Here is a 24,305-nt window from a genome sequence, read left to right as displayed (position 1 = left end):
AGGGTTGCCAAAGAAGAGAAAAGGAAAATTAGAAAAGGAGAGAGTTCCTGTCATGGCACAGTGGAAACAAATCCAACTAGTGTCCATAAGGATATGGGTTCCATCCCTGGCCTCAGTGAGTTGGGGATCTGGCATTGCCCTAGGCTGTGGTGTAGGCTGCGAGATAGGGCTTGGATCTGGTGTTGCTGTGGCTGTGGTGTTGAATGATAGCTGTAGCTCTGATTCGACCCCTAGCCTGGAAATTTCCATATGCTATGGGTGCGGCCCTAAAAAGCCCCCCCCCAAAAAAAAGGATACAAGATTAGAAATCTGATTTATTTTAAACAAATTAACTATGATAATTCATAAAAGTAAGCAAAATGTTTAAGCAAGTTTAATTGCTGGATTTTTGAGGAAGCTCCAGGTGCACTTGAGGCTGCTGGCCTTAAAATGCATACTGCCATGGTTAGGAGTGTGAATTATGATGTCTTAATACTCTGGTTAAAAATTCAGTCTCTGACACTTGGTCCACTCAGGAGTCAATATCTTCATTAATAAAATTACTCTAAGAAAACAGCATTTCTATATGGAAACCTCAGATTTACATGAGATAATGTGCTTAATACAAAGCTTTGCATAGAGGATGCATCAATAAATATCATCTGTTGATATTTGTCTAACATTTTTATTCAGTCTTTGTAGTCAATACTTTACTGTATATAGAGTTCTATGAGCATTTTGCTAATGTTTCCTGCATGAAACATTGCACAATCTGGGCACCTTAATTCCCTGGTAGATTATACAGAAACGAAACATGCACAGGTAAAGCAAGGTGAAACACATATGACAGTTTCAGCTTGAAGATTTCTATTTGACCAGTGAAAGAAGAAATTCACCCAAGGGGAATGTCCAATCTCATGTGAAAACATTAATGAGAGTGTGACAAAAATGACTAAGAAAATGTCTAGAACCTTGAGATGCAAAATAAAAAAAGTCTGAAAATGGAATAGGACGGGAAGTAACCACATTTATCTGCATCCAAATTTTCAGAATTTTCAGTGCAATCATTCTTCTGACAACCATAATGTTTCTACATTCTCTTATTTTTCCTTTCCCAACTAAATGATCTATCAAAAGACAAACTAGCAGGATGAAAAGGAAATCTACCTCTGTACCACTGATTCTGACTTTTCATCGATTTCTACCCTCAGGTGATATGAAAATCAGCTCTTCTGCCCAAGCCAATGGAGGGACCAAATGAGTCTGCGGTTTCTGAGTTTGTATTGCTGGGACTCTCAGGTTCTTGGGAAACTAAAGTTTTTCTCATGATGATATTCTCTTCGATCTATTTAGGGATCATCCTGAGAAATCTCTCCATTTTGTTTCTGGTAATTTTTGATTCTCACTTACATTCTCCTATGTATTTCCTGCTTGCAAACCTGTCACTCATTGATGTGGGGGTTGCCTCTACCACAGTCCCCAAGATGATTACTGATCTTTTAAAGGAACACAAGATAATCTCTTTCAAAGGTTGCATGACACAAATATGCTTCATCCACATCATGGGAGGAGTGGAGATGGTATTACTCATGGCCATGGCATTTGACAGGTACACAGCAATCTGTAAGCCTCTTCACTACTTGAACATCATGAGTCCTAAAATATGTGTTTCCTTTGTCATCACTGGCTGGGTGATTGGGGTGATTCATGCTATGTCTCAATTTGCTTTCATTATAAACTTGCCCTTCTGTGGTCCTAAAAAGTTGACAGCTTTTACTGTGATTTTCCCAGGATCATAAAACTTGCATGCACAGACGGAGCCAGGTTTGAGTTTATTGTTGCTGCCAACAGTGGCTTCATGAGTATGGGAACCTTCTTTCTGCTAATCCTTTCCTACATCTTCATTTTGGTCGCTGTCTGGAACTGATATTCAGGAGACTTATCCAAGGCATTAGTCACTTTGTCAGCTCACATCACTGTGGTGGTCCTGTTTTTCACTCCATGAATGTTTCTCTATGTATGGCCTTTTCCCAGATCATCAGTTGATAAATACCTGTTCATTGCTGACTTTGCCATCACCCCTGCCTTAAATCCCATCATATATACATTAAGGAACAAAGATATAAAGGTAGCCATAAAACGATTGAGCAAACAAGGACATTAAGTCAAATTTTGCTGATTGGATATATTTTGGACCTGAAAAACTCTATATCCAACTCCCTTGTGGATATCTCCACTTAGGCAGGTGAGATTAATAACAGACAAAATTGACTAAATCATCTACCTCACTGGACAATATTCTACTACTTCTGTAGAGCATATATTTGTTACTTCTGCTAACATGGTATACATGAATCTACCATGTTATTATTTTATTATTTTAGCAGACAGCAGCATATCTACAAAATAATAGTTGAAATTGAAATTGTGACTATTTTGTTAATAATCAAACATGTAATAATATCCCTTCAGCTTGCCATAAAATTAGGCCTACAGTTTCCTACCCAAGAAGCTATTCTTCATAGGAAATATATTCCACACCGAAGGTAAAAATATCCCATAGGCAATTGTCAAGGCAGAAAATGCACTGTTTGTTTCATTGTGGTCTTACTGTATTTCAGGCCCTAATTAGAATTTTAATCAGTTTTAGCCATGAAGAAAAATCTGATCACAGATAGTGATGTTTTCAAATGTTATATATCTTATAATCTATAACAATCCCTTACCTTCTTCCTTACTTCTCTTCCTCCCTCACATTTAAACTAAAATTATCAGTATTTCCATATCACCTTTCCATTTATACCAAATGGGATTTTCTGGAAGTTTTGACAACTTTCCAGGAACATTAAGAGATGCTTCTCAGCTATTTCCTGGAACTTTTGGATTCTCAAGAGCAAAACACCTTCTTGCCCCAAAAGGGATGTTTTCTGCATAGTCCAAGATCTCCCTACATATTGAGATTCAAAATGTCTGTCCTCACTTCATGACCCACAGTTATATATTAAGAGTTGGCCCTGGACAGAGATCTATGATGTTAATTACTAGAACTTTCCAAACAGGGAATTGGTTAATAATGACATAGTTTGCTAAGACTTTCTGCAGCAAGAACGTGAAGAACCATATGGAAGAAAGATTCAGAATGTTATCAAAAATAATTATTTGTCATGAAAACAGAATTAAGAGTTGAGAGTTTTATAAAACCAGAATGCCAACACCGAAGTTGCACTCAGAGGAGCTTAAGATGCACCCTCTAGACAGGGGCTTCCCAGCTCTGAAACTTGTAAGATATGCTGAGAAACAGACTTTCAGCATCAGACTCATTTCATGGAAGCTTAGGTCCTAAGGTGTCAGTGTGAGCTCCTGACATTTGAAATATATCCAGTTTCTCTGATTTTCCTTCGATTTTCATATATTTTTACACCCTCTACATGGAAAGTTCTGTCTCAAATATTTGCAGATAAAAATATAAACTCTTGAAACTTAAAGATCTACCTCTCCAAACTTAAATATTCTATTCTTTTTAAAAAATTATTTCTACAGCATTCTTTCACTGGGTTCTAATATAAATTTATTTTAAATAATTAATTTAATATTAATTTTACCAATTAATTTTATAGTATTATTAATACTCTATCATCTGTATATCAACACACAATACTAGTAACACCTTTCATGGAAAGTGTTGACGGTACAAATCAGGCATGGTCTTTGGTATAATCAACTTTGCTCAGGATTCCTTTCAGCTGAAACGTCCAGGAGTGAACAGACTATGACCCATGGCAGTATTTAACATACCCTTTTGACCTCTCTAGAGAAAATCAGATCCTTCAAATTCTGATATTTTCAAATTCCAGTATCATTTTCCAAACTTTGCCACCTGCTGGCAAGTTCAAAGGCAGAAAAGTACTTTTGCACACATTAAGGGTGAATGCAGTCTAAATTAGAACAAAACTTTCAACAGCTTGTAGCAACATTAATGATCAATACATTCATACAACTCTTTTCATATTGCACACCATATGTTTCATCTTTTTGAATAGGCTTCTTATGAAGAATTGCATTATTAAATGGACAATTAATCATATGATCCCCAAATCTCACTCTGATATTTATTAAAGTGAAATGAAAAGTTTAACATATAAATCTGTACAAGGATATTCACACAGATTTATTCTCAATCACTAATAATTGGGAAAATAACTCAAATTTTCAAAAGTGGAGATATCCATGCAATGGAACACTACCTACCAATAAAAGGAAGTTACTAATTCATGTTTCAAAATGGATGAATCTCAAGCGCAGAGTGAGAAAAGTCAAATGCAAAAGGCAACAAACAGTATGATTCCATTTTTATAGTATTTCTGGAAAAAGAAACTACAGAGACAGAAAAGAGACCAGCGGTTTCTTACGACATGGGTATTGTGTGTGGTTGAGTAAAAAGACCATAGGAGAATCTGCTGTGAAGTAAGAGAGTAGTGTAGCCTGGTCCAGTGGTACCTGAAAATAAATTATGAAATAGATATATGTATATACACACACACAAAACTCTCAATGGTATTTCATTTAATAACTATAAGATTTATGGATGTTGCTTAGTCTCTTTTGCCTGTTTTCGGCTTTGTAATAAAGCTAAGTATCATCATGATTTTGTGAGGTGATACCTGAAAAGTGTGTTGTAGCAACCAAGCAATGAATAAGCATGGAATCTTTATGTTCTCAAAAACTGAGATGGTTTTGGACTCTAGACCTCAGGGCTCATAAACCAAATAAATTCATTTAAATGTTTTGAGATCTATAAATCAAAGTGATAAACAAAACTTTGAGAGGGAGAAAATGAGATACTAAAGAGGGAGGAGAGGGGCAGGAACAGAAAGACACAAGAGAAATAAAGGAAATAAGATTTAATAATAATAGTCTTTCTATTTATTTAATCAAAACTGCAAAAAAAAATGTTAAAAAAAAAGAACAACTGTCTCCAGTGGCATATGTTGATATGTACACTCACCATTTTTGGTATGAATGGTAACAGAAGGATGCACCACAAGATTGACAGTTGTTACCTTCAAGAATGGATGAGATGGGAAAAGAAGAAAGGAAGCAGCGTTTCAATATGTGCTTGAAATATATCTTACTGACTCTTGGAAACATTAATATTTCATTCATTTATTATTTCTCTAATAAAGTACTAAATCAAAAACAATCCGTCTGCTATCTTTTCACCACACAGAGAAACACCGATAATATTTTTAACACCCAAACAAGTAACATTCAGAACTCTGTTCAAGGTAGCATTGAGAATATTGACACCGAATATTCCTCTTATGTCCCAGGAAGCAGAAGTTCAAGTTGGCCCCTAAGTCACAAGCATAGCTCCAAAGTGACAAGGCTGAGCTGCCTGTCACTTGCCCATCCAAGTAAATCATCGAAGTTCTGCTGGGACTAGCTGGATTGGACATCTTAGTTCACTTTATGGCATGACAGACACACAGCAAAAGGAAGAAAGTTATATTCCCCAAAATAAACAGAATAAAATATGTAAAACTTCCTTCTCTTACATTTTTAGTTGTAATTAACTGGATTTAATCCAGCTTTGAAAAGGGTACATTGTTGCCTTTTGCTCTCAAAACCCAACTTTTCCTTAGGGAAAGCTAAAAACTAAGGATCCCCAAGGAGTGTGACAGCGAAAGGCTTTCCACATACTCAACTTTATTTAAAACACAGATATGGAGGTTTCCAAACTCAGGGGATATTCTTTAGAGTGCATATTTGCCACAATGAGAAGGACACACTCCCAGCAACACTGGTCATGGCAGAAAATTCACTGGACTTTATTTTAAAGTACAGGTAAAGACTAGAGTAAGCCTTTTCAGTCAGGGATGAGCATCTGGTTTCAGAGCTGAACTGTGTAAGCAAGTATATCCCAAACTATCTGATTTTTGAGCTTTCGCTTTCAATGTTTCCCTTATTTTAAGATTTAATTTTCCTCAACAGCATTTTTTCCATACTTATCTACAGAGCTTATAGTTCCAAATATGTTATTTTGTTAATGTGCTTATAGGAAAGATTATGGGTTTTCTGCGACAAATAATCCCTGAGATTTTTGTATTCCTAATAGCACTTTCACACACTAACAAAAAAACACGGCCTTTCAAGAATCATAAATGTTCCCAGATGGGTGAGTTGGCGAGGTCAGTTCTCACAGTCTCCTACTTGTCCTGATATTTTCAAATTCCTTTTGTATTTACTTATTCTACGATTAAACAAAGTAGTAAATGGAGAAAAGCCTCAGTCAAACATTAATGAGACAAATTACCATATAATCAAAAGACAGACAGTGAAACTGAATTGATATTAATGTAAACCTCTATGTCTCTTTCTTTTTTCTGTTTTTAGAAATATTTATTTATTATTTATTTATTTTTGATTCTGGCATGCAGTGGCTTGATGTGGAATCTCAGTTCCCAGACCAGGGATTGATCTCAGGCCACACTGGCTGAAAGCACTGAGTCCTAACCACGAGACCACCAGGGAGCTCCCTGTTCCTTATTTTATATTGTTACTGGCTATTTACATTTGTTTTTCGCCTTAGTCAACTTTTTTTAGAACAAAATGTCCTATTTTAGAAATCTGTTTTACTTTTCCTAGTATTATCAAAGTCAAGATTCCAACCATAAGCCCTTATTAGTAGGGAAGCTATATTGAAAGCTTTGGATTCAGACAAACTTAAGTTTATATTCTACTTCAAGTACTTTTGAAATTAAGACTTGGGAAAAATCATGTTTCTAATCTACAAAAGGGCATGAAACATGGTTATTAAAATGACATCTCTGTGTACAGTTTATTTGATCCCATGGTGTTCTTAAAAAGTAACAAAGTAAAATAATTAAATTCAGTACTGAGAGAAGTCACAAAGCCATAATCCACATGTTGATTTTCAGTTTTTAAAAAAGTAGTCTTTCTCTTCCTCAGGGAAAAAATTGAGAAAATAAAAGTAAAACCCAATGTAAAAAAAAAAAAATGCAGACACACACAAAAAATGGGTAGCAGGCAGTTCAAACAAAAAAGAAAGGGAAGTAATCCTTTAAAGTGAGGGGAAATGCTTAATCTCATGACAAAAAATTAAATCAACATTTAGATACATTTCTCACTGTCACTATGACAAAACATTTTGTTGGCAGGGAGTGGAAAAACAGGCATTTTTGTACATACCTTGTTGAAATATGGAATATTTTAAGCTTTATGGAAAGAATAACTACCAAAGTTCACAAAGGCTTTTAAAGTGTTTGACATAGACTTGGTATATAATAAATGATAGACAACTTTAAAATTACTCAGTTTCTAGACTGAAGATAATAATGGAATAATATGCAGAGAGAGAGATGAAGAGAGACCAAAGAAGAAAGAATGGGAAAAAAGAGGGAAAGGAAAAACACAGAAAGGTAGGAAGGAAAAGAGGGAGGGAGGAGAAAAAGAAAAAGACTTTGTTTTTTGACTTACGGGAAATCAGAAAGGTGTGTGTGTGTCTGTGTCTGTGTCTGTGTCTGTGTGTGTATGTGTGTGTCTGGAGAGATAAATTTAAATAATCTAAGTGGAGTTCCTTTTGTGGCTCTGTGGTAACAAACCTGACCATTATCCATGAGGATGTGGGTTTGATCCATGGCCTCACTGCATGGATTAAAGGATCTGGCATTGTTGTGGGCTAAGGTGCAGGCTGCAGATGAGGCTCGGATCCAGTGTGGCTGTGGCTGTGGTGTAGATCTGCAGCTGCCACTCTGGTTCGACACATGGCCTGGGAACTTCCATATGCAGCAGGTGTGGCCCAGAGAAAGCCAAAAAATTAAAAAAAAAAATAATGTAAGTGAAGAGTTTGAGCACAAATGAAGGTGGATTATATTTTCTCTGATGAAGCATAGTCAAGAGTAAAAGTTGCTTTTATCTGTCTGTCATTTAAGTTACTCTCAAAATGGAAATCTGTCACTAGTGAGGGAAAAGGACCAGTCAATGTATGTTAATAAGTGGAAGTGCTCAGGCTAAGGAACATATAATATTGTGCTTTGTCCTCTTATGGGGAGATTCAAAATGCATGGAAACATATCACACTAGAAATATATAATAAGCACCTTGGGGTCTCTTCTGGAACATTAAACATCTTTTCTTTCTCAAGTCATTTGATGAACAGTTTTTCTCAGAGTTTATAAAAGAAATTGGTTTGATTCAATCTGTTCCCCCTTTATCAACTTGGTAATAGATTTGTTTCTAAGAAGCATGTTTTGTGTGAGAAATGAAACATTAGATTATTAGACTAAATAGAATTTGAAAAACTAAAAACCTCTAAAAATAATTTAGACCTATGCATTTTCCTTGTAGAAGATACAGATTCAAGACGTGAAGAAAGTGCTTATGGAATATATTACTGCTAACATTTTTAATCAGAATATTTATTTTTGATACCCAAAAGAACTGTCATTCTGAAGGGTAGTGTTTTTGACCTGCGCTTCTATATTTAAGTAGCTCCTCCTATTAGCCTCGAGACCGAGACCACATGTAAATTCAAAAAACTTATTCTCAACTCTGAGCTTGGTACAATGATATAATTGCAGTTCTGCACATGAGAAGAATTTTTCTGCTATCACCTGGATATTAAGCTCTTCTTTCCGTCTAGAAGCTCCTGGTTCATCTCCTGGTCACATTAGCATTGTTCTAAATGGAGGATGCAAACCACTCTGTGGTGTCTGAGTTTATTTTCCGTGGACTTTGTAATTCAAGACAGCTCCAGACCTTCCTCTTCCTGCCATTTTCCACTCTCTACCTGATGACTGTGGTGGGCAACCTTCTTGTCGCGCTCTTAATCATCGCTGACTCTCATCTCCATTCCCCCATGTACTTCCTCTTAGCCAATCTCTCGTTTGTTGACTTCTGCCTTTCCTCAGTAACCACCCCTAAACTGACCACGGACTTCCTAAAGGACAGTAAGACCATCTCCTTTGGAGGCTGTATGACCCAGATTCTCGGTGTGCATTTATTTGCAGGGGGTGAGATGGTATTGCTTGTAACTATGGCCTATGACCGGTATGTGGCCATCTGCAAGCCACTCCATTACTCCCACATCATGGACAGACACAAGTGCATCTGGCTAGTTTTGACATCGTGGATTGTTGGCTTTCTGCACGCCATGAGCCAACTAGCTATGATTTTAGATCTTCCTTTCTGTGGCCCCAGAGTCGTGGACAGCTTTTTCTGTGATATCCCTCTGGTGATCAAACTAGCCTGTATGGACACTCATACTCTAGGAATAGTGATAAATGCTGACAGTGGGGTCTTGGCTACCACTTGCTTCATTCTCTTGCTGATCTCCTACACCTATATTCTAGTAACTGTCCGCCTTCACTCCAAGGATGGGGCCTCCAAGGCACTCTCGACCTGTACGTCCCACGTCACTGTGGTGGTGCTGTTCTTTGGACCCTGCATCTTCGTCTACCTATGGCCACCCAGCATCAGTTGGGTGGACAAGTTTCTTGCTGTGTTTTACACAGTAATCACGCCTCTCTTGAATCCAGCCATTTATACACTGAGAAATAAAGAGATTAAGAATGCCCTAAAGAGACAGATAAGTCAGCATGTGCATTCAAAGAGTAATTTTTAGATCTTTCATATAATCAGCAATTCCCTAATTTGGCCACATTTTGACCTGTTTACTGATGTGGAGATATGCTGTGTCATAAGCTATACGTATCCACAGGTACATGGTTTGTATTATCGCATTAAATAAATTCATTCAAATCCAACACATATTCATATCTCTTGGAGGGGATAATATTTTGCATAAATGTTTCTTTGCATTTGTTAAAAAATAACCACGTGATAAGAATAATTTTTAAAAAGTAATAATTTCTAAAATTTTCAAATCACTATCCATGTTCCTAACACCATGCAAAGGTTTTTTTACCAGATTTTTTTTTCAGGGCTGCACCTGCGGCATATGTAAGTTCCCAGGCTAGGGGTCGAACTGGAGCTACAGCTGGTGGTCTACACTATAGCCACAGCAATGTGGGATCTAAGCAGTGTCTGCAACCTAGAACACAGCTCATGGCAACACCAGGTCCGCAACCCACTGCACTAGGCCAGGGATTGGGCCTGCATCCTCATGGATACTAGTTGGATTTGATTCTGCTGTACCACAACAGGAACTTCACTAGTTTGTTAAGTCACTTATTAAATCACTTTGAGTTAATTATCATTATTCTCATTTCTAAAATCACATCAATTATCCAGTATAACTCTAGGGAAGTAGCTGGAGAAGCTACTAAAGATATTATCAGCTAGAAAGATACAGTTAGAAAACAAAAATTCTACATCCAGATAGAGAACCGAATGATAAATGAATCAAAATATAATACTATTTTCTCCCATTCTGTAAGTTATCTTTTTGTTTTCTTTTTGGTTTCCTTTGCTGGGCAAAAGCTTGTCAGTTTGATTAGGTCCCATTGGTTTCTCTTTGCTTTTATTTCTGTTGCTTTGGGAGACTGACCTGCTTAATCTCTAAATTATCCAAGCAACTTATACAACTCAACAGCAAAAAAGCCAACAACCCAATGGAAAAATGGGAAAAAGACCTGAATAGACATTTCTCCAAGGAAACGGAGATGTCTAACAAGCACAGGAAAAAATGCTGAATATCTCTGATTATTAGAGAAATGCAAATGAAAACTCCTATAAGGTACCACCTCACACCAGTCAGAATGGCCATCATTAATAAGTCCACAAAGAACAAATGCTGGAGGGGGTGTGGAGAAAAGGGAACCCTCCTGCACTGTAGGTGGGAATATAAGCTGGTACAACCACTATGAAGAACAGTATGGAGCTACCTTAGAAAACTATACATAGAACTACCATATGACCCAGAAATCCCACTCTTGGGCATCTATTTGAACAAAACTCTCCTTAAAAAAGACACATATACCCTCACTTTCCCTGCAGCACTATTCACAATAGCCAAGACATGGAAACAACCCAAATGTCCATTGACAGATGACTAGATAGGGATGATGGTATATATACACAATGGAATACTACTCAGCCATAAAAAAGAACAAAATAATGCCATTTGCAGCAACATGGATGAAACTAGAAACTCTTATACTGACTGAAGGAAGGCAGAAAGAGAAAGACAAATACCATATGATACCCTTATATCTAGAATCTAATATAGGGCACAAATGAACCTTTCCACAGAAAAGAAAATTATAGACTTGGAGAATAGACTTGTGGTTGTCAAGTGGGAGGGAGAGGGATGGATTAGGAGATTGGAGTTAAAAGATGAAAACTATTGCTTTTGGAATGGATTAGCAATGAGATCCTGCTGTGTAGCACTGAGAACTATGTCTTGTCACTTATGATGGACCATTACAATGGGAGAAAAAAGAATGTGTACATGTACATGTAACTGTGTCACAATGCAGTACAGTAGGAAAAAAACTGTATTGGGGTAATAACTAAAAAAATTTAGAAATAAATAAAACATAATATTATTGCACTTATACTACACAGTGTAATCCCTATAATTCAAGTCTTCAAGTCTTCATTTTTGATTGAAAGGTGGAGTTTCCTGAAAATTTTTCTCTTCAATAACATATTGAAAAGTGTTTGCAATTCCTTAAAACATTATTTCTTTTCTTCTCTAGGTAACTGGTTTTTGTCATTATTGTTTTAGCTTGCATTAAAAAACTAATAAGGATGTACGGCTTCAAACAAAAATATTTAGAGTGATGAGTGAAAAGCCAAAGGGAACCATCAATAAAGAAACAATAATTTTGTTCAAAAATATTAAAACATCCTACAAATGAATAAAAATGAATAAAAATGATAAATAACCCAATGGATGGGAAATGGGCAAAAGATGTAAATAGGTATTTATTTCACTGATAAGAAATACTAATAGAGGAGTTCCCGTCATGGCGCAGTGGTTAATGAATCTGACTAGGTTGCGGGTTCGGTCCCTGCCCTTGCTCAGTGGGTTAATGATCTGGCGTTGCCATGACCTGTGGTGTAGGTTGCAGACGCGGCTCGGATCTCACATTGCTGTGGCTCTGGTGTAGGCTGGTGGCTACAGCTCCGATTCGACCCCTAGCCTGGGAACCTCCATATGCCTCGGGAGTGGCCCAAAGAAATAGCAAAAAAAGACAAAAAAAACAAAACAAAACAAGAAATACTAATAGAGACTAAACTTTCAACCTCATGAGTAAGGAGAGAAATGCAATTTAAGGTCATAATGAAATACTATTTTTCATTTGTTAAATGGGTAAAAAAGAGAAATATAACAATAACAATAGTAACAAATCTTGAGAATATGCATTTACTGAAAATGTATGCCCTGTGGGGGTGTAAATTGATTTAACCACACTGAATAACAATTTGTATTGTCATGTAAAGTTGAACATTTGAATAAACAATTTGTCAGTAACCTATTGCTAAGTGTTTCCCATTGTCCATGTGTTTTTCTTGCTGTAAGAAACAGAACACCACCCAAGTTTTAGCTGGACACATGACTACTGACCTACAGAGTAGATTTTCTAATCTCTACTGACACTTGTGGCTAAATGATTAAATTCTGGCAACAGAATCATGTAAGCACCTTTCAAGCCATCATTTTAAAGACATCAGTTCTGGATTCTTTCTCCTGTCCCAGTGGCTGAGATACAGAATACCTGTAGCAGATGCTTTGCAATCAGTAATGGAAGCCACAAGTTGAGAGGAGCAGAGCCAGTGCTCCAGCCTGGAGATTGATGGTCTCCAGAAGAAGACCATACACTGTGAATGTCTTTGGTATGCTATTTAACATCACACCACTGTTCATTTGTGCATTTTTTCTTCATGACTTATTCTGTTCTGTACAGTTCAGATATTGTATAATGCAAAGTTAAGGAAAAATTAAAGACTTTCTCTTTGGTTTCTACAAATTTAAAAACAAACAAACAAACAAACAAACAAAAACCACAATTTCCCATTCACTGTAGTTTGCTAAGGAAAGCTTCACCTGACACTACCACCTCCCAAATGTATATGTATATGGACACATATATCAGACATAGTAAAATATATGCAGAAAGAAAATGCATGCAGTTTGGTCCTATGGTTAGTAGGGTTCAACTGAGGCAAGATTAAATATGTCAGCATCAAATGATCTTTCTAAACAAAATTTTATATGTAATATGACATACTTCATAGCCCCGAATGATGTTCATCATTTGCTGAATAAAATTATATTGACACAGCTTTATAGCATGTTTATTTCTACTTCATTCCTGTGACAGAAGAAAAAAATCATGTTTCTTGCATCAGATTCTTACAGCAAAATCTAAAAAATTAATAGTAACATATTAATCTTTATACCAATAAGTTAAAACGTTCATGATAACAATTTAAATTATCTAAAAAAGATGTAAAAATAATTACTGTCATTAATTTCCCAAAATATAAAAAAACAAGAACTGCAAACTATATCAAGAGATGTTTGCAGAAATCTGCATTACCCTAAACCAGAGGAACATGAAAGCATCACTCAGATAGGTCTACAGATATACATGGGGATTTATAATGTCTTCTTGAAGTATTTTTTATTTCTATCTGGGGTTTTTTTTGGCTGTACCCACAGCATGCTGAAGTTCCAGGGCAAGGGATCAAACCCACACCATAGCAGCAACCTAAGCCACAGCAGTAACAACGCTAGATACTTAACCCACTGAGCCACCAGAGAATTCCCTTGAGATATTTTTAAAGTGAAATTATCTTGGAGTTCCCATCATGGCTCAACGGTTAATGAACCCAACTAGAAGCCATGAAGATGAAGGTTCTATCTCTGGCCTTACTCAGTGGGTCAAAGATCCGGCATTGCCATGAGCTGTGGCATAGGCTGGCAGATGTAGCTCCAATTCAACCCCTAGCCTGGGAACTATGCCACCAGTGTGATACTAAAAAGCAAAAAAAAAAAAAAAAAAAAAATTTAATTGTGATCATTAATATAAATCTTTTGTTTTAAAAGCCACCATTGATTCATAAGTGACTTGAATCCTTCATGTAACTTCCTTTCACACCCCTTTATGGAAGGAATATAAAAACACTGCATCCCGTTTGACTCCTCACTAAGTTATATAATTAGGTCTGGTGGACTGTAAAGTGAGGTCCCACTATCCCTTGGTTTAGAGCATATAAACTCCAATTCATGAGCAATTCAACACAAGTCTATTGCAAGTGATCCATATTTCACAAAAGATCACAATGGAAAATTTTTGAACTGAACGTTAATAAGAATAAATACCTATATAAGTACATATGGAATGCAACTATAGTCATGCTTGCAAGGACTTTATTATATATGTACATATTTTTAGAAAATAAAAGATGTATGCCAATGATCCAAGTATCCATATCAAGAAAATTAAAGAACAGAAAGCAGAAGAAAGAAACAATAAAACAAATATTAATGAAATTTGAAAATGTGAAAAATCAAAAAACAAAACCAAACCAAAGCTGTTTTTTTTTAAAAAACCATGAAATTGACAGTGTATTAGTAAGACTGGTGAAGAAAAAGAGAAAAGACACCAGTAAACAATGCCAGAAATGGAAAGGGAGATAGCTCTGCATATACTACAATTTTTAAAAATATTACAAAATTACATTATGCAAACTGCATACCAATAAATTTTAAAATTCACATGAAATGGGAAAATTCCTTGAAAAAACTAGCTACTAAAGCACGAACATCTTTATGGTCCTATACCTAATAAACAAATTGAACTTTCAACTAAAACAAACATGTTCTGTCCCATTTATTACAGCCTCTCAACTCTGATTTCTGCTTCTATATTCTGCATTCTGATCCTGGGACTCTGCAAACAGCACTTCTTTTTTCCCATCTGGCTCCACTTTATGCTCTGAAGATAGGCCTTGCTAGAGGAAGACTGCAAGGTTTCAGAAGGAGGGAGGGACTCCCTCTTGTTTGCTTTTCTGGGCTTTCCCTCTGCCCCCCTGTGCCTGTGGGAGCAGTACCATAGCCAGTAAAAAATAGTCCTTTCCTCTGGCAGGAGTTGAGCCCAGGGTGCAGTTTTCCAATAGGTGCAGAACTAGTCTCATCATGCTCCTTTAGAGGTAGGAGCACCAGACCTATCTTCAAAGTCTGGGTCCCAGGCCTACAGGGTCTCTCCTCTCAGTTCAGAGAAAAAGTAGGAGCCAATATACATACCTCCAAGGAGGGATTTTCATTCCACAGGACCCCTCTTCTAAATCCCTCAATTTCAATAATTCTAATTTCTTAACTTTGTTCCTCCACCCCTCAAAGGGGTAGCTGCTACCTACAATTGTTACCTTCATATGAAAAGAGTTCTCCTTTTACTCTTTGAGTTATCAGTTTAGCAACATTATGTCTGGTTAATTTTTATATTAAACTCTGTTCAAATAATGGTTTTCCTCTTTGCTGACTGGTTTACGACTGGTACATCTTTCCAACTAGGAAAGTGAAGGCTTAAATGGTTTCCCTGCTGAATACTGTAAAGCATTTAAGAAAGAAAAGGAAACACTTTTACATAAACAACTCCTGGGAAAAGAAAGAGAAGGAACACTTTTGGGGGAGCACTAAAACAACAGAATAGGATTGTCAAAAACATAACCCAGTGTCACAATTAATAATAATTCAAAGGATGCTGGCAGCTGAAAGCCAAAGCTCAAGCTTGGAGATTTCTGACCAATTGAAATCCCAAGCATTTTCACACTGCAGTAGGTTGGCCCCTGAAGGAGACATAACAAGTGAAGAAATCAACTTTAAAAATGAATGTATGGCATCATTTATAACAGGGAACTTGTTTTGGTCATAAAACAAGTTCCACTTTTAATCTGATCTTTACATGGCTCACTGACATTCTTCAACTGATTCTACCCAATAAATTCATACATTCTAGGCTGATTTACCATTAGCAAACTAGCAAATATATCTTGCTCAAAAGATTCTGAAGATGAAGACTTCCCATTAGTTTCCCAATAGTAAATATCATCTAGAGGTTCAATTAACCTATATGCAAGGGGATGGACCAGGCCATTTCTGCCTTTGCTTCTATATTTTCTCTTTCTCCAAGATGTATACAAAGCATAGAGAATGGTTTACAGACCACAAAACGAGCCTATTTCTCAATTTATCTATGAAGCTAGTATAAATTTGACATGAATACCAGATAAATGCATTAGAACAAAAAAATATGGCATGCACTCTCCTTCATCTCAATGTAAAATCCAAAACAAAATGACAGTAAAGATTATAAAACAATAATACAATAATAGTAAAGATAGTAGAATACTACATTACAACAATTTAATTTTGTATCTGAAGTACAAGTTTAACAAGTGGAAATCAATCATCAGGTTAAGAAAAAGGAGAAAAATCATACAAACATGCCAACAGATACAGAAAGAGCATTTTGTTAAATACTCTTACATAATAAAACTGTTAGTTGTAGGCTTGGAATAAAAATAACTCATTTTGATAAATGATTAGTACAATATATCCCCAGCATTGAAATATTTCAATCACCCCCATGGCCCTAAGAATGAGAATAACAAAACATGCTTCCTCTCAGTATTAATGTTTCCATTTTACTGCAAGAAGTTTCCAGTGAAATAAGACAGGGAAACTAAACTATATAAAAAGATGGAAATAAATTGTTATTCTTCACAGACAAGATTTTTGTTTAAAAGTTACATATACTTCTATAGACTCTTCACATCTACATAATTACAATAGCCTGACAGGTAATATTACTTGTGTCATTTTTTTCTTCAATAAATGGCAAACTTGATGAACACAGGAATTGTTAGAGAGTAAAGATGAATATAAAGATAGATTTAATAGTGCTTTAGACAAACTACTGCACAGGAGAAAATACTTTTGAACCATATACCTGATAAGGAGTTATTACCCAAAACTCATAGAATTCATACAATGCAATAGCAAAACAAATAAACAACAATTGGATTTTAAAATAGGCAGAGGCCCTAAACAGACACTGTTCCCAAGAGAACATACAGATGGCCAATGGACACAAGAAAGTATGTTTAGCACCACAAATCATCAGAGAAACACAAACCAAAACCACAGTGAGAAATCACCTCATACCCCAGAAAGGCTATTACCAAAAAGACAAAAAAATAACAAGAGTCGGCAAGGATTTGGAGAATGGGGAACCCTCATGGACTGTTGGTAAGAATGTAAATTGGTTCAGCCATTAAGGAAAAGAGTATTATATTCCCTGCCCCAAATTAAAAACACCAACTACTATATGATCCAATAATTCCCCAATCAGGAGATATCCAAGAGCTCATTCAGAATCTACACATTAAAATAAAGATGCTCCTAGTGTTCCTCTCACTTAAACAAGGGTCTTGGGACCCACGTCAGGGACAGGGTCAAAGACAAATATTACAATAAGAAATGCACCACAGTTTTATCACTTAGGAAATCACAAGTGTTTCAGGAGCTCTGTGGCAGGAACCAGGGTCAGAAATAAATATATTTCCCATTATATCACAGACATGCTCTCAAGTTGGAATAGGACAACTCTCCTACGTTGAGAGATACTAGCTTATTATATGAACAAATGGAATTTCAATTGGCCACAAGTTAAGACGGGGACTGGCTTTATAGAAGTCATGGAGCCAAGTGCAGAGGGAGTTACAGAAACAAGGGCATGATTAAACAGTGTCAAACATTGCAGGAGATCAAGGCAAGTAGTGAATGAAAAGTGATTACTCTACACTTGTGATGGAACATGATGAATAATGTGAAAAAAAGAAAATATATATATGTATATATATGGTTGAGTCACTTTTTTGTACAGGAGAAATTGACAGAACATTGTAAATCAACTATAACAAAAAAAATTAAAAAAGAAAAGTGATTACTATATGAAGTATCTAGAATCCAGAATTTCTCTCTACAGATAAGAAATCTGCGGACACCAATTTTAGTTTACCAGTGAACAAAAGATGAGAATAAGCTTGCCAATGAAGAGCTGGAAAGAAAAAGAAACAACCTGAAGGGGGCACCTAATTCAGAGATTTTATTTTTTAAAAAACGGGTGTTCCTTAATAGGCAAAGGGAAATAAAAGGTGGACAAAGTCAACTGATGCATCCTTTAGGAAGTTCCAGGTTATACTTCAAGGGACTGGTCTTGAAGAGCATCGTATTATGGTTAAGGGCATGGATTATGGTGTCTTAAGAATGGAAATACAAGTTTTGGCTCTGATGTTTGATCTCCTGTCACTCAGTTTTCACATATAAAATGAACATAATAAAACAATGTCTATTTTACAGAATCCTATATACATAAAATGAGATAATGTGCTTAGTACAGTGGTTTTCAAGGTTACATGGAGGAATTAGTAAAATTATCTCATAATACTACCTGTGTTTAATAAACATTTTCTTACTAACTGATATTTACTCTCTTACATCCAACATTTTATTTTATAGAGAGGCCCATGCATGCACTATGATAATAATGTATTCTAAGCAAAAATATTATAAAAATTTCAAACTGAGCACCTGATTCTATGGTAAATTAAAGAACAACAACAAAACACACACAGATAGGACATGATGAAACTAGTAAAGAGTCTGAGCCTTGAAGATACCTATTCAATGAGTGCAATAAATTCAGATAAAGAGAAACTGCAAAATATTATGTGAGTTAGAGAAAATGTCAAGAACTTCTTCAGAAATAGAACAAAATAATTGTCTTGATAATAGAATAAGAAGAAAGGAACTCCACTTACCTCAAACTAAAATACTTATAATTTTTCTTTATGTAAACACAATCTCTTGTCCACCAAATATTTTCATGTTATCTTTTTCTTACTAAATTAAACATTTCATTTTATATTTTATTGGAGTGCTGTTGATTTTCCGTTATGTATTAAATTTAGATGTCCAGCAAAATAAGTCAGTTATACATATGCATATATCCATTCTTTTTGCCCATATAGGTTATTAGACTATAACCACATAGGTTATCATTCTATTGAGTAGATATCCCTGGGTTATACAGCAAGTACTTGTTAATTATCTATTTTATATTCAGTAGTGTGTATATGTAATTACCACTCTCCTAATCTATCCCTCTCCTCACAAGTTCCCCTATGAAAACCCTAAGTTTGATTTCAAAATGTCTGAGTTTGTTTTATTTTATAAATAAATTATTTTGTATCATTTTTGGTATATTACACAAATAAATGATATAACACGATGTCTGTCTTCATTTCGCTGACATACTTCACTTAGTATGATAATCTTTAGGTCTATCCATGTTGCAGCAAATGACATTATTTCATTCTTTTTTATAGTTGAGTAATATTCCACAATATAAATATGTCCCCCATCTTCTTTACCCATTTCTCTGTCACTGGACATTTAGATTACTTCCATGTCTTGGCCATTGTAAAATTGCTGCAATGAATATTGGGGTGCATGTATCTTTTTGAATTATGGTATCTCCAGACATATGCCCAGGGGTGATTTCTGGGTCATATGGTAGTTACCCATTTTTTTTTTTTTTAGAAACTCCATCCTGTTTTCCATAGTGGTTGCACCAATTTACATTCCAACCAACATGAAAGAGGGTTCCATTTTCTTCACAACCTTTCCAGTATTTATAGTTTGTAGACTTCTTGATGATGGCCATTCTGACAGTTTTGAGATGATACCTCATGGTAGATTTGATTTGCATTTCTCTAGTAATTAGTAATATTGAGCATCTTTTCATATGATTTTTGGCCATCTGTCTCTTTTTTGGAGAAATGTCCACTTAGATTTTCTGACCACTTTTTTTATTGGGTTGTTTGCTGTTTTTTAATATAAAGCTACATGAGACGTTTCCATATTTTGGAGATTAATCCCTTGTTGGGTACTTCATTTGCAAAGAGTTTCTCCACTTCTGCAGGCTATTTTTAGTTTTTATGGTTTTCCTTGCCGTGCAGAAGCTTTTGAGCTTAATTAGGTAGGATTTGTTTATTTTTGCTTTTATTTAAGGTGACAAAACAGATGGAAAGATATACCATGCTCTTTGGTGGGAAAAATCAATACTGTAAAATTATCAATGGCATTTTTCACAGAACTAAAACAAAAATAATTAATTTGTATGGAAGCAAAAGATCCCTCTCTAATAGCCAAAAAACCTTGTGAAAGAAAAATGGATATGGAGGAATCAGGCTCCTTGACTTCAGACTATACTGCAATGTTACAATCATCAAAACAGTATGGTACTGGCATAGAAACAGAAATATAAATCAGTGGGACAGGATAGAAAGCCCAGAGGTAAACCCATGCACCTATGGTCAACTAATACGTGACAAAAGGAGGCAAGAATATACAATGGATAAAATACAGTCTCTTCAATAACTGGTGCTGGGAAAACTGGACAGCTACATGTTAAAAAAATGAAATTAGAACATTCTCTAACACCATGCATAAAACTAAGCATACAATTAATTAAAGATGTAGGGCTGGATATTCTTAATCTCCTAGATGAAATACTCTCTGACATAAATCACAGAAATACCTTTTTTGATCCTTAGCCAATCAAATTATTTCTAACTGTATGATGTGTAGGCCATAGAAAAAAAACTACCAAAATAAATAGAAAATCTACTTTTGTGCCACTTATCCTAACTTTTCATCATTTTATTTCCTCAGGTTATTTGAAATTAATCCCTTGTGCCCAAATCAATGGATGGAGAATCTGAGGTTTCTAAGTTTGTGTTGCTAGGATTCTCTAGTTGTTGAGAAAACTAGTTTTTCCCATGTTTGTATTCTCCTGATCTATTTAGGGATCATCCTGGGAAATCTCTTCATTTTGTTATTGGTAATTTTTGATTCTCATATTCTCCTATGTACTTCCCACTAGCAAACTTGTCTCTGTAAATCTTTCCTCTACCACAGACTTGCAGATGATTACAGACTTTCTAAATAAATACAAGATATTTTTTTCCAAGGTTATATGACACAAATATTCTTCATCCACATGGAGGGAGGAATGGGGATGGTGTTACTTATAGCCATGGAATTTGACATATACCTAGCAATCGCAAGCCTCTTCACTACTTGAATGCTATGAATCCTAAAATATGTTTCATTTGTATTCATTGGCTGGGTATCAGGGGTTATCCATGCTATGTGTCAATTTGGTTTTGATATAAACTTGCCCTTCTGTGGTCTTAATAAAGTAGAGAGGTTTCACTGCGATTTTCCCAGGATCATAAAACTTACATGTGATTAGTCCTAGTTTAAGCTTGCTGGAAATAGTGGCTTCATGAGCATGGGCACCTTCTTTCTGCTAAGCCTTTCCTACAACTTCATCTTGGTCACTGCCTGGAAACATTCTTCAGGAGACTTATCCAGGCATTTGTCACTTCATCAGCTCATATGACTGGTGGTTCTTCTTCTTGCCCCATGCTTGTTTCTATGTAAATGGCCTTTCCCCACATCATTAATAGATATATACCTGTTCACTGCTGACTCTGCTATCACACCTCTGAGTTCCCACGAAATGTTCATTAAGGATCAAAGACAAAAATAACTACAAAAAGAAGGTGCAAACAGGGATAATCTGTCAGATTTTTGTGATTTGGATCTGACTTTAGAGCACTAAAGCTATACATTCATCTACCATTTGGACATCTCCATTTAGACATTTGACATCAAATATTGAAATAAATGAATTATTATCTTCCTCACTGAAGAAAATTCTATTTCTGTAGAGCATTTGCTCATTAGCTTTGTTACCAAGGCTAATGAAAGCTGCCATGTAAACTTTACTTATTATTTTAGTATACAGCAGCAATGTCTACTAAATAATACTTTATAGTTGAAATTGTAACTATTTTGACAATAACAAAACATATAATAAAATCCCTTTGGTTTCTATAAAGTTTGCAAATAAGTTGCAAAACTGGCTTTGGTGCATGTCAGGAAAAATCACATCAAATTGTAATAGATGTAGAACAATTGGCTCTGCTTAGTTACTTAGGTTGGTTTCCTTCAGAAAAGCCAAAGACAAATTTAATTGCAGGTAGTTTATTTGGAAATTCAGTTGTGAAAGCATCAGTGAAGAAAAAATTGGGGGCTTCCCATTGTAGTTCTGTGGGTTAAGAACAAGAAATAGTGTCCAGGAACACATGGGTTTGATCACTGGCCTCGCTCAGTAGGTTAAGGACCCAGTGTTGCCACAAGCTGTGGTGTAGGTTGCAGATGTGGCTTGGATCTGACATTGCTGTGGCATAGCAGATCCAATTTGACCCCTAGCCCAGGAACTTCATATGCCATATACGGAGCCCTAAAAAAAAAAAAAAAGTGATACTGAGAAGGATGCTTAAGTGGTAACATAACTGTGTAAGCTTTTCATGGCCCACCAGGAGACTCTGTAGATGCTGTGACTTTGAACTGTCCCATTTGAATTATAAAATATTTAGAGTATGTCTTTATGAGCAGAGGGTGGTTAACTATTTGGCATGTCCAGCCTTTCTCACAGCAAATATTGGCATCCATTTTGGAAAAACAGACATAAACAGTGATATAGACATTCTGGTGTTGACAGTAAAGAACAATCTCCATAAAGTAAATGTAAAGGCAGCCTTCCAATATTGCTTCTTCCATTAGAAAAGTTCTTACCAAATATTTTTACTCTAATGGACAGAAAACTGGCAAGAGAGTATAAAGTGAATTTTATGATACAAAATATTTATCTGCTTTCCACAATCCCATAAAACTAGAATTAAAGGTGCACCATGCAGGGATAGCTGAAAACAAGATGGTGGAGGAGCAGGACATGGAGCTCATCTTCTCCCACAAATGCACCAAAAAACAATTTCCATGTAGAACAATTCTCACAGAACATCTACTGAACACTAGCCTAAGACCTCATACTTCAAAAAAGGACAAGAAAAACTTCACATAAGTGAGTAAAACAAAGGGGAAAAAAGAGAGAAAGAGAGAGAGGAGAGAAAAAGGCATCAGGACAGGACCAGCACTCCTGGGAGGAAGTTATGAGGGAAAAAAGGAATCTGAACCCTGGGAGGGCCGCTGGAACAGTGGCAAGATCAGCCAGAATGGAGAGGGAGACTTAGAGCCTCAGAGAAAAGAACAGCAGCCAAGCTGAGCAGGGCAAAGCCGAGAGAGTACCAAACAAAATATCAGTACAAGTGCCTAGCACACCCTTGGGCCTGAAACACTCTGGCAGGTGCTGAGTGCTGAGTCTCAAGCTTTGGAAATCAGTCTCAGGGAGTGGACTAGATTTGGCTGCTTTGAAATAAATAGCTTGAAGTAACTAGAGAGAGTGATGCCTCACAGCCAAGGGAGTGCAGGAGGAGGCTTGGGCCTTCCGCAGAAGCAAGGCACCATTGCTGGGGAATTGGAGAGGAGGGGATGGGTGTGACCTCCACAGGAACTCTCTCTCTCTCTGTCTGCTGGCTCTCAGGCAGCAGGGTAAAGCCACCACAGCCATCTCAGACTCCAGAGGTGGGCACGACCCACCACTGCCTAATGCCCCCACCACCCCAGGGATTGATGCTGCTACAGAGGGCCCTGGGAGTAAGTGCCAACCATCACCCCCACCACCCTGGGAATGTATGGCTTACTCTCACTGCCACTGCCCAGAAGTCCTGCAACCACGTACTACCCTTTAATCCCACCTCCTTGGGAGCACTCATGGACCATGTAACTACACAACCCTTTGAGGGAATAATGACCTGCCCACACTGAGGAAAGAGACAGCAAACACTAAACCAAAAGCAGCCTGCAGGCCAAATAAATAAATAAATAAATAAACCCACAAAAGCTTCCCAGGGATGCTCCCGCATATAAATAGTCCTCCAAGACTACAGTAGATTATTGTTTCCCCTATGCTCACAGAGTAAAAAATATAAGCAAAATGCAGAAACACAGGAACCATTCCCAGTTAAAAGAACAAGAGAACAAACAATAAAACTGACCTCTTCAGTCTAACAGACACAGAGTTCAAAAAGGAGGAAATGAAAATACTGAAGGAATTAAGATTATCAGCAGTAACAGAGATTGGAGCTCCAGTGGCACAATAGTTAGTGCACAGTACTTAGACAACAGTAAAACAGATTACATCAAAAAGGAACTAGAAACTATAAGGAAGAGCTAAGAAAAATTAGAAAATCCATTTGTAGAGATGAAAGCTGAGCTAAAGACACTGAACAGCAGAGTGAATAATGCAGAGGAATGAGTAAGTGATTTGGAAGATAGAATAATGGAAATCACCCAATCA

The 24,305-nt window shown here is 36.4% G+C and overlaps 2 protein-coding genes and 1 pseudogene across 5 annotated transcripts in view; 2 read left to right on the top strand and 1 right to left on the bottom strand.

Moving 5' to 3' along the window:
• LOC100153496 (olfactory receptor 4M1-like) overlaps positions 1–24,305 on the bottom strand; it is a 231,804-nt gene that overhangs the window by 80,771 nt on the left and 126,728 nt on the right. The gene's annotated exons all lie outside the window — the stretch shown is intronic.
• On the top strand, positions 1,224–2,213 carry LOC146401751 (olfactory receptor 4F3/4F16/4F29-like; annotated as a pseudogene).
• LOC146401750 (olfactory receptor 4K15-like) lies at positions 5,995–13,971 on the top strand. The gene has a single exon (XM_084967004.1). The coding sequence runs from the start codon at positions 8,684–8,686 to the stop codon at positions 9,620–9,622; it is 939 nt and encodes a 312-aa protein (XP_084823130.1). The 5' UTR covers positions 5,995–8,683; the 3' UTR covers positions 9,623–13,971.

Source organism: Sus scrofa, chromosome 7 (assembly GCF_054392235.1).
Source record: "Sus scrofa isolate SSC_HxYL_T2T_F1_AM1 chromosome 7, Sscrofa_HxYL_maternal_Yorkshire_Landrace_v2.0, whole genome shotgun sequence".
Lineage (NCBI taxonomy): Eukaryota > Metazoa > Chordata > Mammalia > Artiodactyla > Suidae > Sus > Sus scrofa.
Note: the sequence above shows the minus strand (reverse complement) of the source record. Positions and strands in the feature narration are given on the sequence as shown.

Bases quoted from the DNA above. Each gene is read 5' to 3' on its own strand.
- LOC146401750 (XM_084967004.1), top strand. From the start codon at position 8,684: ATGGAGGATGCAAACCACTCTGTGGTGTCTGAGTTTATTTTCCGTGGA.